At 47.9% G+C, this 13,358-nt stretch overlaps 1 protein-coding gene across 1 annotated transcript in view; it reads right to left on the bottom strand.

Moving 5' to 3' along the window:
* The window catches only part of RAD54L (RAD54 like), a 216,967-nt gene that overhangs the window by 129,766 nt on the left and 73,843 nt on the right, over positions 1-13,358 (bottom strand). The window contains exon 7 of the mRNA XM_086952343.1: positions 12,593-12,881. Within this exon, the coding sequence (XP_086808469.1) occupies positions 12,593-12,881 (289 nt within the window). The remainder of the gene's footprint in view (positions 1-12,592; positions 12,882-13,358) is intronic.

The raw sequence follows: 13,358 nt of genomic DNA, 5'->3' as shown, positions 1-13,358 counted from the left end.
GAAGTGCCTGCTGTTGTGCTGGGCCTTCTGAGAGACTGCGTGTCGCTGGGAGCTGGAAGCGCGACTCAACGACGAGAAGCGAGTCGCCGCCGCAGCAGTTGCCGTCGCATCGCCGAGTAAGCGTTCCGGCGCTGCCACCATCGCATCGCCGGAGCGGGTCGCATTACCGTAGAAGCGTGCCACCGCTGCAGAGATCGCTGTCGCATCACCGGAGAAGCATGTCGCAGGGCCTGTCGCGGCTCAGATCATAGAGTCTCCGCACGGCTTTCGGGCATGCACGCATCACAGCTACGTTGTCGCACTGTTACCAAGACGCCAAGAGCGTCATTGCAACGGATTGCAGTAAGAAACCGACGCATCACCTCCCCACACAGTAAGGAAGCTAACATCAACTCCCCTGCGCAGCAGTAAGGAACCGACGCATCCACTCCCCAGAGTGTAAGGAACCGACGCATCACCTTCCCTGCAACCCTTTAGTTTGCTTTGCGTTACGCATCCAAGGTACTTTGAGAGTAAAGTGTTGCATTTACAATCTTAAGAGAACTGAGCTATTTCCTACCATTTTAAAGTCTATTTTTGAGTACAGTATCGTGGATGGTTGTTGTTTGGGCTTGTGTTAAGTCTAGTAAAGATTACTTATTTTTCTAAACCTGTGTGGTGTCCATCTGTAGTGTTTTCACTGTATTACTGTATGTGTTCACAAATGCTTTAAACACTGCCTCTGAGATAAGCCTGCCTGCTCATGCCAAGCTACCAAGGGGGTGAGCAGGGGTTATTTTAGGAGTGTAGCCCCTTACCCTGACTAGACGCAAGAGTCCCTATTTGGTCAAAGGTACCTACCTCTGCCAACTAGAGACCCCCAAATCTAACATTGGTTGGAGTAGTGGGATTTGGATTTGCATTTGTTACTCATATACAGTGATTGGTGTACACTACTAGGGAGTGCAGACCATAACACAACCACATACATTTGTTAGAGCTTTTTCCTTGGACCGGCTATTCTATTTTTGATTCTTGAGAACTGGCAGTCTTTTCTACCACGAGTAATCAAACTTCTATTGCATGTGTTGACCTTGAATTGGAAGAGGAGAGGATTGATACCTACAATGTGCAAAACCTCATGGCCCTGTGCAAAAAAATTAAAATCTCTTTGAAAGGCCTCACCAAGAGGAATACCAAAAGGCGCAGAGGACCTGGGTAGAATCTAGGAATGCCAGTGAGCATCCGGAGGAGCCGGTGGTGGAGGCAGAGAATTTAGATGGGCAGCTTGAGAGGCCAGTGGGCTTTACCGGTGAGAAAGTACCTTCTGGGGCAGGCAGCAGTGTTTCTTCCAAAGGTCTGTCCCCAGGAGAGCTGGAGGACAGAGAGAGGAGGGTGCACAAGTTGGAGCTAGCTGGGCTCAAAATGGATGGTCAGAAAGACAGAGAGCAAGAAAATAGAGCTTGGGATGGAATTAGGAGTGAAGAAGTTAGCCTTAGAGGAAAAGAACATGCATTTTGAACATGAGTGTTGAGGGAATTGGAATACACGGCCAAATGTTTAGCGATTCCTCACTCTGGTGGCAGCGCATTGCCAATGCCTGTAGAAGCAAGAGCCTACATCCCCAAAGAAGTAGTTAAAGATTTCCACAAGAATGAGGATATTGGTCAATGGTTTAGGGCTTATGAAGCTGCAATGTTGGCCCACCGGATCCCTGAAAAGGATTGGGGAGAGGTTTGTGGGGCCGCTTTGTTAGTGATGGGAGGGACACTTTGTTATGTTATGTTACTATAGTTTTGTATAGCGCATATCACCACTGGTCTCTAAGCGCTTTTCAAAGAAAGAAACACAACACACTGCCACGGATGGGCCGCCCGTGACCACAGAACGGTTTAAAGTATAGGTGTAATCTTTTAAACAGGTGGGTATTTAACGCTTTCCTGAACGACAGTAGCACTGGCTCCCCTTGCAAGGTTGCTGGTAGCTCGGTCCAGATTTGCGGAAGGAGGACCGACAAAGCTCTGCCACCCTTTGATTTAAGATTAAATCTCGGTGGAGTTAGTTTGCATGCTTTGGAGGAGCGGAAGGCTCTGCCCGGGGTGTACTTTTTCAGACTATCATTTATGTATTTAGGGCCTTCTCCATGGATAGCTTTATGGGCAATGCAGAGGCACTTGAACTGCACTCGATGTTCAATGGGCAGCCAGTGCAGCTTCCGTAGCAGGGGCGTCGCTCATCACTTTGTTAGATTTACCTTTAGAGGAGCAGGTGTCCTATGTCCACATGAAGGGAGCCCTAAGGTCAAGATATGGTTTGACCCCAGAGTTATACAGAGAAAGTTTTAGGAATTGCAGAAAACTGGAGTCTACCACTAGGGTGGAATATGTGTCTTTCTTTTGCAGACCATTGGATCGTTGAGTGAAGGGTACCAAAGTGGATAATTTTGAGGTGCTCTATGATTTGTTTGAATAGGAGCACTTGTCCAATAACTGTTTTCCAGAGCTACGCAAGCACCCGATAGATAGTAAGCCGACTAACCCTAGGAAGCTTGCTGAGGAGGCGGACCGCTGGGCGAGCACCGGGTCCAAAAGGGTCATGTGGGAGACTTTGCCAAAGGTGGGCAGGGTCCCCAGCAGAAGAGTGGAGGTGGGGGGACAAGGGTAAATAGAGGAAGTTCCAAAAAGGGCCCCAAAGTAATCGCCAAGGGAAGGGTTCCCAGCCTCCGCCTGAGAAGAAGGCAGGGGCTCCAACAGATAAGCCTGTTCAAATGGGGCGCAAGACCTGTTTTAAGTGTGGTCTAGTGGGCCACTGGTCTTATGATGCGAGATGTCCACTGTATTGGAAGACCGCACCGACTGGTGCACCACCCCGGCAGATGGCTAGTGTAACCCTGGGGATGGAGATGGATGCCCAAGGTGGGTGGGGTCCCACAGAGATGTCCTTAGTCTCTTTAGGAGATTGTGAGGTGGTCCCCAAGACCCAGCTGCCTGATAACACTAAGTAGTACAGGCAGTGGGTGACCATCAATTGCCATAGGGTGGAAGCTCTTAGAGACACCGGAGCCAGTGTGACAGCGGTCAGTTGACAGCTGGTGTCTGAAGGGCAAGTAATCCCCAATGCATTTTACCCAGTTGTCGCAGCTGACAACACTGAGAGCCACTGCAAAGTGGCTCAGGTTCCCTTGGAGTGGGAGGGGGGTGGGGGAGGGTGGTCTCAGGGACTCTTCAAGTGGCTGTGAGGCCAGCCATGCCTATTGATGGTCTGTTGGGTAACGATTTGGAGAGCTATCCTTGGGCTAAGGTGGAGCGAAGTGCTTATTTAGAGATGTTGGGTTTGCCTGAGAGGGCCTGCGTGACCACTCGGTCTATGGCAGCCAGTAAGGGTGTTCAAGAGGACCTGGAGCCTGAAAAAGTGGCCCAGGTGCCTTCCTTAAAGAGAAGAGGAAGGGGGTGCGAGGAACCCGCCCTCACAGTTCCCACAGTCCAGGAGGAGGCAGACCTTGAGGGGGATGCCCTGGAACCTACAGGGGAACAGGTAGCTGAACTGGGGGACCTGCCTGAGCGACCCATTGGCAGCAGGAAGGAGGAACCTCCACCGAAGAGTTCTGCGAGGAGCAGAAAGTGCCCTTCTCTTGTGGGTTTGTGGCAACAGGCTGCAAACCAGGCAGCAATTGATCAGTCTGGATCACGTTGGATCTACTGGGAGAATGGTCTCCTGTATAGTGAGCCTAAAGTTGGTGAGCCTGGGTCAGCCCGTGTGCTGGTGGTACCCCAGCGCTTCAGAGCCTTCCTACTGGGGCTGGCTCATGATGTGCCTTTAGCAGGACATTTGGGGCAGGACAAGACCGTTGAAAGGCCTGTCACCCACTTTTATTGGCCCCAAATGAGCAAGATTTCAGACACTCATTGCAGGACCGGTCAGACTTGCCAGGCAAGTGGAAAGAGTGGGAGGAAGCACAAGGATCCTCTCCAGCCATTCCCTGTGGTCAGCATACCCTTTGAAAGCGTGCGCATTGACATTGTGGGGCCCCTGGATCCCAAGACAGCCATGGGCAACAGGTTGATCCTTGCTTTGATGGACCGTGCCACCCGGTACCTGGAAGCCATCCCTCTCAGGACAGTGAAGGCTCCCGTAGTGGGACGTGCACTGATGGGGCTTTTCTCCCGCGTGGGGTTCCCCAGAGAGGTGGTGTCAGACCGTGGTACAAACTCCATTTCCAAGTATATGAAGTCCCTGTGGCAGGAGTGTGGTGTAACATACAAGTTCTCCACTCCTTACCATCCCCAAGGTAATGGGCTGGTTGAGAGATTCAACCGGACCCTTAAAGGCATGATTATGGGTCTTGAGGAACCTATGAGGCGTAAGTGGGACGTACTCTTACCATGCCTTCTCTTCGCTTACTGTGAGGTGCCACAGAAGTCTCTAGGGTTCAACCCCTTTAAACTTCTCTATGGTCACCCAATGAGAGGACCTCTGGGTTTGGTCAAAGAAGGCTGGGAGCAGGCTCCCAGGAAACCTCCCCAGGATGTATTTAGCTACATGCTGGCCTTCAGGAACCAGACTAGGCGACTAAAGCAACTCTCTCAGGCGAATCTGGAAGCCAGCCAGAAGGAAATGAAGCAGTGGTACGATCCGAATGCCACTCATTAAGCTTTAGCCTGGTCAGAATGAGTGAGTCATGGCCCAAGTGGAGCCCTGTGCGCTCCAAGATAAGTGGACCGGACCCTTTGAGGTGGTGTGACGCAATTACTTGGTGGACTTGCAGTCTCCCAGGAACCCTTTGAGGGCCATGCACGTCAACCGCCTGAAGCCGCACTTAGAGAGGTCCGATGTGGGCATGCTCCTAGCCACAGATGTTGGGATGGAAGAAGAGTCTGAGCCTCTTTCTGACCTCCTGTGTGTCAAGGAGTAAGATGGGTCAGTGGAGGGTGTAAACCTCTCTAACTCCCTGACCCCTGAGCAGCAGGAGGATTGTGGCCAACTGTTGGGACAATTCCCTAGTGTCACTGATTGTTGAATCCATGATGTGGACACTGGGGACAGTCCTCTTGTTAAGAACAAAACCCTGCCAAAGGAAAGGAGTCCTGTAAACAAAGTGCTCCAGGACTGCACAGAACTGATTTGGAGTAGGTACATCCACTCTCTGCCATTAGAGACAAAGGATTTTGGTGTATAAAAAGGGGGATCCAGACCCCAGCACTTTAGATCACTTCTGGAAATCAAGACGACCCTTTGCGGAGGAGAAGAACCAGAGAAGCTGAAGGAGGAAACTACCTCTGTACTATGTGTTTGGGGGTTGGCCTGCAGTGTTTGCGTCATTGCCAAAGAAAGGAGAAAAAATACTGAGTGTGCTTTCATCATCTTGAAGAAGAATCTCCAAGGGCTTGAACTGTGCTTGCCTCCTGCTTGAAGTCTGTTATATTATGCTATAAATGATTTGTAGCGCGCACTAATACTCTGGAGTGTCCTGGCGCGTGAGTAAGCTGTGGCAGAGAGCAGAAATTAAGTGAGCTGATTGAAAAGGTGAGTTTTTAATAGTTTCTTAAAAATACGCAAGTCCTGGCTATACCGCAAATCCGCGGGAAGAGTGTTCCATAAAGTTGATGCTTTCACCAAGAGAGACTGACCCCCCCAGCCGAGTTCCTCGAAACCGGGGAATTGGCATCCGGGATAGAAAGGCTGATCGCAGAGAACGGCTTGGAGTATAGAAAGCAAAGCACTCCCTGATGTAAGAAAGCCCCAGGCCATGAAGGGCTCTGTGGGCTAGGGTAAGAGCTTTGAACTGCACCCGCTGGGCCACAGGGAGCCAATGCAAATCACGCAAATGCTGCCGAATACTAGATCTCCTGGAGATATTGAACAGAAGTCTAGCCACAGCATTCTGTATAGTTTGCAGTTTTTTCATCAGATAGCCAGGGATGCAGACGAACAGTGCATTGGTGTAGTCGAGGCGGGAAAGGATAAAGTCTCGACCTACCATTTCCTTAGCCGACCTCTGGAACAAGGGGAAGAACCTTCTAAGGGTCTTAAGAATACCGAAGCAGACACCAGTAAGTTTTTTTAATAAGATCAGAAAAACAGATCTTCTACAAACCAGACCCCCAAGTTCCTCGCTGGACCGCCTTCTGAGTTGGGGCAAGAAAATCTTGGGTTTCAAGGGTTTCTCTAAAAGGCGGAGGAAACTGCCCATACAAAAGTACCTCAGACGTCTCCTCATTGCACTTAAGTTGGGCCCGTGCAGGCCAATGGAACACAGATGAGAGGCACCTCTGGGCGGTGTAAGTGCCCAGGTCGGAGTCCTTCCAAGTAAATAGGAGCTGGGTATTGTCGGAAGAGGCTAAGATTTTAGCACCCAGCTCCTCTGCTAGGAAAATCAGAGGGGTCAGATAGATATTAAAAAGCAGAGGGCTCAACGTGGAGCCCCGAGGGACTCCTGTGGATAGCTTCCCAGCGGACGATGAAAAGGGAGGCATACAGACCTGCTGAGTGCACTCATCCAAAAAAGATTTTATCCAATCCCAGGTGGGACCGGCAATACCAATGGTTGAAAGCCAGGCGAAAAGGAGCGGATGTGGCATCGTAACGATACCACCCCCTTTTGTACCGCTTTTGGCCGCCATAAGTGTGGCAAGGTATACTCCGACGTGAGTCCCTTGCTCACTTTGCCACTGGATTCAAGCAAGCCGGGCTGAAGACGGCTGGAATGCCAGAAACCGGTCCTCGGAAGCTTGTGTCCGGTCCAGGGAAGACATGGCTTGGCAGTTTGGGCTGGACTGTTCCCATGAGGCACAGGGTCAGACTGATTTGCATATAGCCATGTCTGAACTGGGGTGGCAGAGTGGGCTAAAGAACGGTGATGGATTAAACCCAGATCTTTTGACTGGGTGTGAGTGTTTGATTGATTCAGATGCTCCGTCCATTACCACCCCCTTTTGTACCGCTTTTGGCCGCCATAAGTGTGGCAGGGTATACTCAGACGTGAGTCCCTTGCTCACTTTGCCACTGGATTCAAGCAAGCCGGGCTGAAGACGGCTGGAATGCCAGAAACCGGTCCTCGGAAGCTGGTTTCCGGTCCAGGGAAGACATGGCTTGGCAGTTCGGGCTGGACTGTTCCCATGAGGCACAGGGTCAGACTGATTTGCATATAGCCATGTCTGAACTGGGGTGGCAGAGTGGGCTAAAGAACGGTGATGGATTAAACCCAGATCTTTTGACTGGGTGTGTGTTTGATTGATTCAGATGCTCCGTCCATTACCACCCTCTTTTGTATCGTAACGAAGGCGGCAGAGAGGTCCAACAAAATCAGAGCCACCCTGCCACCTCCGTCCAGACACTCCCTAACCGTCTCTGCCATTTCAACCAACGCAGTCTCTGTACTATAGGAGGTCCTAAACCTGGATTGGGCCAGTTGAAGTGCCCCAGAGGCTTCGACAAAGGTCTAGAGTTGTCGAAAGACCACCTTTTCATAAACTTTTGCCAAAGCTGGCAAAAGAGAGATAAGGTGGTAGTTGGTAAGTACAGAAGGGTCTGCTGTGGGTTTTTTAGGAAGAGGAAGGAGTTTGGCCTGTTTCCATTGCCACGGGACAGTGGCAGTCTGGAGAGATAAATTGATAATTGCAGCTGCTTCTAGATACACAATCTCGGCAACCCCAGCTAAAACTCCAGCCGGACAAGGGTCTGTGGGGGAGCCTGACTTAAGAGATTTAGGAATGGCTAAAATATCAAGCCCCTCTGCGGGCAGAAACTGAGTAAATAAAGAGGTGGGCACCCTGAGGAGTAGAGGAGATAAAGAGGAAGATTTTCTCTGCTACACAGAGAAAGTCCCTAGGCTGTCCTGAATAGACTGTGTAGTGTAGTTCCTAGTTTCCCACTAGGCCCTGCGCATTGGAGTAACAAACAGTAGTATCGACGTGGAACTGCGGATATTCCAGGCCTCCACTGACTATGCTAAACTTAATTGGGTGTGTTACCAACTAGCTCAGAGGTCACTGGAAACTTTCTTCTCTGCATGGGAAGTGATCAGCTTCCCTGGCACAGACAAGAAGGGATTCAGCTTTCCAACAACCGTGCAACATGACAACTTTGCTCCTCAGATCAAGAGTCGATCTCTAGGGTCGTGTGAAACAATAGACATGTATTTCACTCAGTCAGGTTAGTGCAGTTTACTTTCACAATATGTAGAGAATAGAGAGACGGGCGTTTGTCAATAAAGGGTTAACATTTATTGAACAGTCTTTCTTCTCGTACAAGAGAAATGTATTGCCACAATTGCAAGACTTGTTATTATAAAGAGTACGTACAGTAAGATAAGGATTGCGAAATAATACTGTAAAAGCATTGATATGGTTTCTTAGCCATACAATGGTTTAAAAGTAATAAAACATATATACAGTCATATATACATTAGGCTAAAATACTCAACTGGTGCTTCTAACTACGCCTACCCCAGTGTGCCTGACCTAAGCCTAACACGTGGAAGGGGAGTAAGTAAGTAGCTTTAAGTTAAGTTGGTTTTGCCAAGGTTTGCTTCAAGAATTCTCATCTAAGGGTTTAGTCAACACCATACCTCTGAATAGAATGATGGAGGTCTGGTATCTCCTTCAGGGGGTCGATATCCCTGTCACCCGCAAGGGTAGACCGGAAACGCCGGAGCTGGATTTCTCTGCACGAGAAAGGCAGCGGCTCTTCAGCGCGTCGAGGAAGGAGGGGGGACAGCGTCCGCGGGCAGCTGGAATCTGCTGGGCTCTTCGCAGAGGGACGGCTGTTCAGCTCCTAAGCATACCACACCATCATTCGCGCTTTAGCAGCGATAATGGTATCAGTAGCTTCACCACCACAGGGACAGCAGCAGCAGCGTACTGTATGCAGCAGCAATGGGACACCAGCAACAGGGTGCACGACAGCTAGCAACAGGCAATTGCTTAAGGCAACGTTGGTAATATTTATACCTGACAGGTGCCTGGTTTGACGCAAGTTTGCTGGACATAAGACGTCAATTAAAGATGTCACTAGGAAGTGATAGCTATCAGTTGCTCATTAGAGTTCCATTACTAATCAAAACACAGCAAGCGGGGATTTCCAGGTTTGCTGAGTTTTTATCTTGTTGAAGAACTCGGAGTGTTAATCTAGGAATATCAGATAGTGACTTCTGCTCTGTCATTGCACTAATTGGTCGCAAAGGAAGTGGCAGAGAACTATGCTGGAATGTGGCTCTGTTCGTGTGAGGCCAGAGATGACTTTCTGAATATCGCACTTGAACGGTTATGCCAATATAGGGAATAAATGGATTTATAGCCGAATAGGGGCATAAGGTCGCAGTATCGATCAGGAACCTAGATAAACACGCAACAACTGTATTTTGTCGATATAAAAGAAGGACAGCTCCTAACACCATTGGGGGAAAACCGTAAGAACCTTTTGCTAAGCGCAGGGAGACAAAAAGGTTCTGAAAATAGAGAAGATCTCCTTACTATTATTATTGGTGTACGCGATCCGTTCCGCATAAAAGTCGCTCTTAGCTTTCCTGATGGCTACATAATAGTCCCTCTGAGCAAAGCGAAGGGCAGATTTGGCGGCAGGACAGTACGCCAGACGTGTTCCAATTTTTTACACCACCATTTCAGGTCTTTCAAAGTGCCCGAAGACCAGGGGTTAGATGGAGAAGATCTCTGTTGTCTACAAGCAGGGGGTTTGAAAGAAAAACCAACCCCCTGGCTAACCCAGGCGTCGAAGGTATCCACCGCTCCCCCCGAGATCATGAACAGGTGCGGGGCGTACAAGTAGCAGTGCCTCAGATAGTGCCGGGATGTTGATCTTCCGAGAGGGCAGGCCATGGGGCAGAGCCGAAGTAGTGAAAGGCTTCCCCATGGCGCACGAGAACCTGATCAGAAAGTGATCGGACCTGGTAACTCGTGTTGGGTCCATGACAGAGACATCAAAGTTAGAGCAAACCAGGTCAATCAAATGGCTCCCAGTATGCTAAGGCATCTTAATCCACTGGGTCAGCTGCGTCAAGTCAAATAAATCCATAAGAGCACGAGAATTCAGTGTCTCTGGGGTGTCCAAATGGATATTAAAAATCGCCCAGGAGTAAGACCTTAGAGAAAAGGAGAACGCGAGGAGCAATGGCATCGTCTAGTGCTTTCAAGAAAGCTCCGGGAGGGCGGTAAACCATGGTGCCCCCCAGCGTGAAGTGGGGAGTCTCAGGGACACAAGACCCCCAGCTCCCCGCTAAATTTCCTTGCTGGGAATTGAAGTGCTTGCTGTTGTGCTGGACCTTCTGAGAGACTGCGTGTCACTGGGAGCTAGAAGCGCAACTCCACAACGAGAAGCGTTGCCGTCGCATCGCTGAGTAAGCGTGCCGCCGCTGCCACGATCGTATCACCAAACCGCGTTGCATCACCGGAGAAGCGAGTCACCGCCGCAGAGGTCGCTGTCGCATCACCGGAGAAGCGTGTCGCAGGGCTGGTCGCGGCTCAGAAGATCATCGAGTCACCGTCGGGCGTGCACGCATCACAGCTACGTTGTCACACCGTAACCAAGACGCCATTTATGTCGCATCGCACCGGAGTGTCATTGCAACGGATCGCAGCAAAAAGGAACTGACGCATCCACTCCCCAGAGTGTAAGGAATTGACGCATCACCTTCCCTGCAACCCTATTGTTTGCTTTGCGTTACGCATCCAAGGTACTTTGAGAGTAAAGTTTTGCCTTCACAACCTTAAGAGAACTGAGCTATTTTCTACCTTTTTAAAGCCTATTTTGAGTACAGTATTGTGGATTGTTATCGTTTGGTTTTGTGTTAAGTCTAGTAAAGATTGCATATTTTTCTAAATCTGTGTTGTCCATCTGTAGTGTTTTCACTATATTACTGTATGTTTTCACAAATGCTTTACACACTGCCTCTGAGATAAGCCTACCTGCTCGTGCCAAGCTACCAAGGGGATGAGCAGGGGTTAATTTAGGAGTGTAGCCCCTTACCCTGACTAGATGAAAGGGTCCCTATTTGGTCAACCTCTGCCAACTAGAGACCCCCAAATCAAACAGCAGGTATCTCAAAGTAAATGAAGGCTAGATTAAATACATAGGAATCTGCTCACATTGATGCAGAGGAATGCTATGTGCTAACCAGAGACAAGGCTGTGCTCATAAATACTCATTCAGTCTCATGAAATGTAATCTGGAGGAGACCTGCCAAGGCCCTTCAGGTTAGACTGTTCGTATTGGAGCAGGGCGAACACTGATTTTCATATTGCGGATCTCAACCTAGCGACCTGGTGAGAGAAAAATGATCGTCCCGAGTGTTCACCTGTGGCTGCTGAGATTAATTGAAACATTCTTTCCATCACCTTGTTGTTTCTATCAGTACACACCTTAAGCACACTGTAATGTAATGTAATGTGGATTTGTAGAGCCCTGGTTGTCCAGGCGCTGAGTAGGTGAAAGTATGTGTGTAGTGAGGCTGGGCCTAAATACAGGCAGTGACAATGGTCCCACAAGAAGACTAACTGAATTGACAGGTCTTCAGCTTCTTGAGGAATTCAAGATGTTGGGGGGAGGTCGTTCCAGGATTTAGCGGCTTGGTAGGTGAATGTTCAACTTACCGTTTGGCTTCTGTGGATGCAGGGTGTGAGTGAGTGAGAGTGATGCTAAGTGAAGTTGTCTGGTGGGTTGGGGGAAGTAAAGCCAATAATTGAGGTGTCCTGACCTAGCGGTACTGTTCCTACAGATGCAGGACCAAGGCTGATTTGCATATGGAGGGTCTCTGTCTAGATGCCAAGCTGTATTGTATCCTGTAAGAGGTCAGGTATTCACTGCCACAGTGATACATACTCCAACAAATAAGTCTCTTTATTATACAAGATTCAATCAATTCCCACTTATCGGGGGCAAAACACAAAGCTCTAAAATGAGGGTCCTCAGCATTTGGTGGTGGCTGAGATTAATGCAAACATTCCTTCCATCATGTTGATGCTGCTGTCTGTTTACTATCTGTATACTATTCCGTATACTATCTGTTTATGCCGCATTTTTAGAACACAAACAGCTTTGAATGCTGTTGGATATGCTCAAGTTTGTTTTAAACGCACACCCAGATTTTATCCTAATAATTTGAAGAGGCTGCTTAAGTATTTCCTCTTGATTATTGTAATGATGGACAATGTGCATCTGAATTATATTGCATTGCTACATTGCTACATTGTTCGGCTATGTTTAAAAGGAATGAACATAATTTACTCTTTAGAAGTTGAGGTGAAAAATATCTAAAAACACAATTCTGATCATTGTTAGAAGACAGAGAATGTGCAGACTGAATGTATCTGGAGGTCTATATATACACACTTGTGTTTCTCTAGAAAACTCACCAGATGTTTGCCACAATTTTATGCATTATTTGTTCAATTTTTTTGCCACAATTTTATGCATTATTTGTTCAAATTTTTTGCCAAGATGTAGATTTCCTCAACAATATATCAAACATTTCTCTCAGAACCGTTTTTTTCAACAAGGCTTACATTTTGTTAGAGTAAAATAAACTGGAGTTAATATAAAACTCATTCTTAAAAGCCATTCATATTCAATTAAAGATTAAATTATATTGTTATATCTGTACCTAATTTGCGGTCAATCTCATCCTTTGATCCCCCATCGATTGCTAGAGGCTCTATTCTTCCTCCCAACCATTTTCCAACTTCGTTGTACCAGTTTTTTACCAGACTAGATGGTGACACCACAACAGCTTTCTCAATTTCAGGTTTTGCATCTGGACTCTGGCGTAGTAAAGTCCACAAAAGTGTGATGCACTGCAAGGTCTTTCCCAAACCCATCTCGTCAGCCATGATGCATCCGTCACTACCAGGGATCCTTCTGCCAGTTACACACTCCCAAAGAAATTTAACTCCCTAACGAGGAGAAGAAAGCATAGTTGCAACAATTGAAAGGAAAAAAAACAGGATTAAACTCAAGATTAAACAATTGTAAATATGATGTTATACAGTAGTTTTAGTAATAGGACCAGCTTGCCACACAGGATGCCATGAAACAAACTTTTTTAAAGATTATATTAGTTAACGCAGATTCAGGTCTAGTCAGTCGATTGCTCAGTCAGCTTCTTGGTTTTCTCCCATGTTCCCTCCAGATGTGTTCAGTGATTGCTCCTAATATTGACTCACAGTTGAGTGATATAGTGTATTGCACTAGTTGGAACACAGCAGTATTAATGCCTTTTATATGAACCTGTTTTGGAAGAACTAGGTTACAGGAAACCTGGTGGATGGCCAATTTCCTTTCTTGGAGGTTTCACAAGCAATTAAGGAGGTATGTTCTTTAAGGGATTGGCTCTGGACTAAAATAATGGGATTAGTCAATACCTTAATTCA

This window comes from Lissotriton vulgaris, chromosome 1_1 (genome assembly GCF_964263255.1).
Source record: "Lissotriton vulgaris chromosome 1_1, aLisVul1.2, whole genome shotgun sequence".
Lineage (NCBI taxonomy): Eukaryota > Metazoa > Chordata > Amphibia > Caudata > Salamandridae > Lissotriton > Lissotriton vulgaris.
Note: the sequence above shows the minus strand (reverse complement) of the source record. Positions and strands in the feature narration are given on the sequence as shown.